Source organism: Oncorhynchus keta, chromosome 10 (assembly GCF_023373465.1).
Source record: "Oncorhynchus keta strain PuntledgeMale-10-30-2019 chromosome 10, Oket_V2, whole genome shotgun sequence".
NCBI classification, from domain to species: domain Eukaryota; kingdom Metazoa; phylum Chordata; class Actinopteri; order Salmoniformes; family Salmonidae; genus Oncorhynchus; species Oncorhynchus keta.
The window spans coordinates 57,113,857-57,117,950 of record NC_068430.1 but is presented as its reverse complement, the minus strand read 5'-3'; the positions used below and the strand labels follow the sequence as shown (position 1 = coordinate 57,117,950).

The 4,094-nt window shown below is 40.7% G+C and overlaps 1 protein-coding gene across 1 annotated transcript; it reads right to left on the bottom strand.

Annotated features, from left to right (window-relative positions):
• Positions 1 to 2,302: 2,302 nt before the first annotated feature.
• Positions 2,303 to 4,094, bottom strand: LOC118389016 (D(1B) dopamine receptor-like). Its single transcript, XM_035778673.2, has one exon. The coding sequence runs from the start codon at positions 3,782 to 3,784 to the stop codon at positions 2,477 to 2,479; it is 1,308 nt and encodes a 435-aa protein (XP_035634566.1). The 5' UTR covers positions 3,785 to 4,094; the 3' UTR covers positions 2,303 to 2,476.

Here is a 4,094-nt window from a genome sequence, read left to right as displayed (position 1 = left end):
ATCATCTCTAACCAATCTAACCAATCAGAGTATCAAAGTTGATAACATCATCATGTAGGCCGGCTCTGGCCCAACCCAAATGATCAGAATGTGTTTGCATTCTACAAGATGTCAGGGTGGAAAGCAAATCCAGACTCATCATGAAGAAGAAACGCTAGTGGGCGTGGCATTTGGCCAGAGTGATGTAGATGGGTCGTCAGGCTACAAGAACAGTGACCACTAGAATAAATTGAGTCTCTGCTCGAGAGTATTTTATTGCAAAAATGGTGACACACTTCACTGTTTGGATGGCAGTATACATTGAATCTCATCTGTACATTTTCAAAATATGTAAAGTAGCTCAAATTAAATTAAATCAAGCTGACCATGGTCCCACTGTGGAATTTCACACCAAGATTTGTATTACTCCATTGCACATAATTGTAATTGTTGATTCATTTGTCTACATAGTATGTCATATCACATATTATGTGATCTTGAAAAGCTGATTGTTAACTGGGAATTGGGGAGATTCATAGAGCCAACCCAAATGGCACAGACCTCAGTTCAACATCTAGTTTTGATTTGCATTTGGTTGAGTTGTCAACTAAGGTGAATTCAACTGAAAACAAAAACAGAAAATTCACCATGTCATTGGCTTTAGGTTAAAATGTGGGTGAATAAAAATATGAAATGCCCTTCTGTTTATTACTTGTTGCAAATCCAATCAGTTTTCCACATTCAACGTTATCACATAGATTTGTGGGGTTGAAGTGACATGGGAACTGTGTTGATTCAACCAGTGGGAATTAGCATTACGAATGGTGTTTCGTGGACTTCTTAACATGGATGCTGTATGATAGAGAATGGAGAGTGGTTGGATTTGTGTGTCTTGGCCATTTTTCTCACCAAATAGAGAGGTAGAATAGAACATCCCTTAAGGTAAGGCACCACAAACTGAAATTACATTTTTATTTTTATTTTAGTCCAATAATATTAGTATTTCTAAAATAGGTTGAGGAAAATGTATATTTTCGTTAGTTTATCATACTACCATCATAAGTTATTGAATTGTAACCTGCTTTAAATGTCCATACATCGATCATTGCAAAGCTCACAACATTGAATCACACATAATTTAATAAAAAAAACATTTTATAGACAATATTACAAACTGGACTGTATGTAGTAACTTATTTTGAAGAGATGGTGATTGGGTCTAAATAATGTAGGTGTTTGGCGTTTCTCATGGGCACACATTGGTTGAATCAACGTTGTTTCATCGTAATTTCAATAAAATTACCTTGAACCAACGTGGAATAGATGGTGAATTGGTATCTGTGCCCAGTGGGTTGGTAGGCTAAATTCAGTCTACTTGTCTTTAACTGCCATTTGCCGAAAGTCAGACTCTTCCCACATGCTAACTCATTTTTTTCAGCCTCAGACGCATCTGCATTCACCAAATTGTGTGTGGTTATCATTAGACGTATTCTCCATACTTATACATAGGGAATTGCTGATATGTTGTCAAATGTTTCTTCTCGATTACATTTTCTTCTGAAAAATGAGCCAATATTTATTTTACATTACCGATCCTGGAGTGAAACCAAAATATTTAGTCCGACTTCAATCCAGTGTCCAGAAAAATGGATTTCCGTGATATGCAAAATATTTAATTTGCGTGTTTTAATCAAATATTTCAGAAAAATATATACAAAAATTATTATAATTGTGTCCACATTCAACTGTAGGGGGGGTTACCTTATTAGGGTGTGGTACCTGGCCGTAAGCTTGTCATACTTGGCAGGTGTTCGCCATAATCACTCAAAGGAAGTTCCTAATTAGCTTTGGACCGGTGTGGGTTTATTATGGATAAAGTCAAGCCTATAAGAGGTCTGCTGCTGCAGGAGCATAATTCGATTGAGAATGCTTTGCCTACTGTGCAGTTACTTCAGTACGTGGAGAGCAGGGCTATTTTGTGTGTGTGTGTTTGTTTGTGCGCGCGAGACATCAGAGAGCGTGTAAGCACTTTTAATATATTGGCCACATGTAAATTAAACATTTTGTAATCCTTTAACATTCCCCTTGTTTTAAAAACGATATTGCACTCTTTCCCAGAATAAATAAGGCATTTACACAACTGCATGTGGCTACACTGCGCCTGTATGGCTTACCATATTTTCCATAGTATGGAGGACGGTGGTCCCACTGTCATTGACCGGATAATGATAAGCAGTCATTTCTGAATACCATCTAGGGTAACTTGATGGTATTCTAGGGTAACTTGTACCAATTGGAGCAACTGGTTTCAATACATCTGCTGTTCCAAATACATAGAAGCTATAACTTTTAGAGATCATATGAATAAACAAAGACTGGTGTCTTCTCTTATAAGACACACATTTACGTCACGTTTCAGCATGGGACAACAACACCACACCTCACATATCTGATTGAAGCAATACATCCTCTTACGCACGAGGTGAGACAAGTGAATTCAATGTAAACCATTGGGGGTAAATGGTGTCATCCTGTCGATGCTAATCTCTTCCTCACAGTCGTCCAAGTCACAAACGGAGTCGGTGCCATTTTCATTGTTGTGAGTTAGCTGTGATATCCTGTCAAACGTGTCCTCGTGCTCAATGCATTCCACTACGTTGGGGATCATATTGACGTAGGCATTCACGATTTCTTTATGGACAAGTGTGTCCTGGTTGTAGGAGACCAACTCGTTGCTAATATTCACAGTTTCAACTGGTGTGCTGGAGCAGAAATTACGACAGCCCAGCAGACTGGCAAATGCTTTTCTGAACTCTGCGTTAAAAGCGTAAATAATAGGATTCATGGATGAATTAGTCCAGCCAAACCACACAAAGACGTCAAATGTTGTCTCGCTGACGCAGGGGAGACTTGCATCTTGGTCAGTCTGTGGTTTGTCACAGAATGGAACTATGCAGTTCAAAATAAAAAAAGGTAACCAACAACACACAAAAACACCCATAATGATCGATAATGTTTTTAAAACTTTTGTTTCCCTTTTAATAGATGTTTTCAATGTATTGTGGTGTTGGCACTCGAGTCTGTTGGTCCTGCAACTTGTGGCGTGCTCTGCCGCGCGCTCTAGGGACGCTATAGTCCTGATTTGGATCTGAGCAATCCGATAGATTCTCGTGTAAGTCACAATCATAATTGCTACGGGTATGTAGAAACTTATTAAAGATGACGATATGGCGTATTCTCTGTTGAGACTAGAGTCACAGTTTTCTTCTACTTGACCCAAGGAGGCGTTATGCGCTCTGACTATTTCGTCTTCGCTGGCTTTGTGCCAGTTCAGTTGGACGGGTATGAATGAAATGAGAACAGACAAAGTCCACGTGACGCTTATCATCACAAAGGCAACTCGTTGGGTCATTTTTCTCTCGTAGCGGAACGGACTTGATATGGCCCAGTATCTATCCACGCTGATAATGCAGAGGTTGAGGATAGACGCAGTTGAGCACATAATGTCAAACGCCACCCAGTAATTACAAAAAGTGCCAAATGGCCAATAACCCGCCACCTCAGCCACAGCTTTCCATGGCATCACCAGAATTGCAACGAATAAATCCGACACAGCCAAAGAAACGATGAAAATGTTGGTCACTTTACTTCGTAATTGCCGAATTCGTAGCACGGCAGAGCACACCATAAGGTTTCCCAGCAGTGTCCAAAGGATGAGCAGGGAGAGCAAACAGCCCGTCACTGTCCGGATGACCAGTTCCTTTCCACCGTCGGATGTTCCCTCCGATTCGGTCGAGTTCCACATAATCTCCCCAAGAGATAACGGAACGGAGTGGTTCTTATGCACTGAGTTGTATTTCGCAGGGTTCTCTGTGTCCTCTCAAGTGGAAAGCCGGTCCATAGCGCCATGCGCGTCTGAGTACGCAGTAGTAACCAACTCACGGTGCTCTGTCGTCCCTTCGTCAGCCATTCTATTTGAAATAAATATACAAACAAAGGATTTGAGATTGCTAAGTGAATTTGCGACAAATGTGTTGCATCCACGCTGAACCGAACTGGGTGTTCGGTGCGCCAAAAGATTGAAGCGCGTTGGCGACCGCATGTTATTACCTCGC

Coding starts and splice junctions, on each gene's coding strand:
- LOC118389016 (XM_035778673.2), bottom strand. CDS start 3,784: ATGTGGAACTCGACCGAATCGGAGGGAACATCCGACGGTGGAAAGGAA.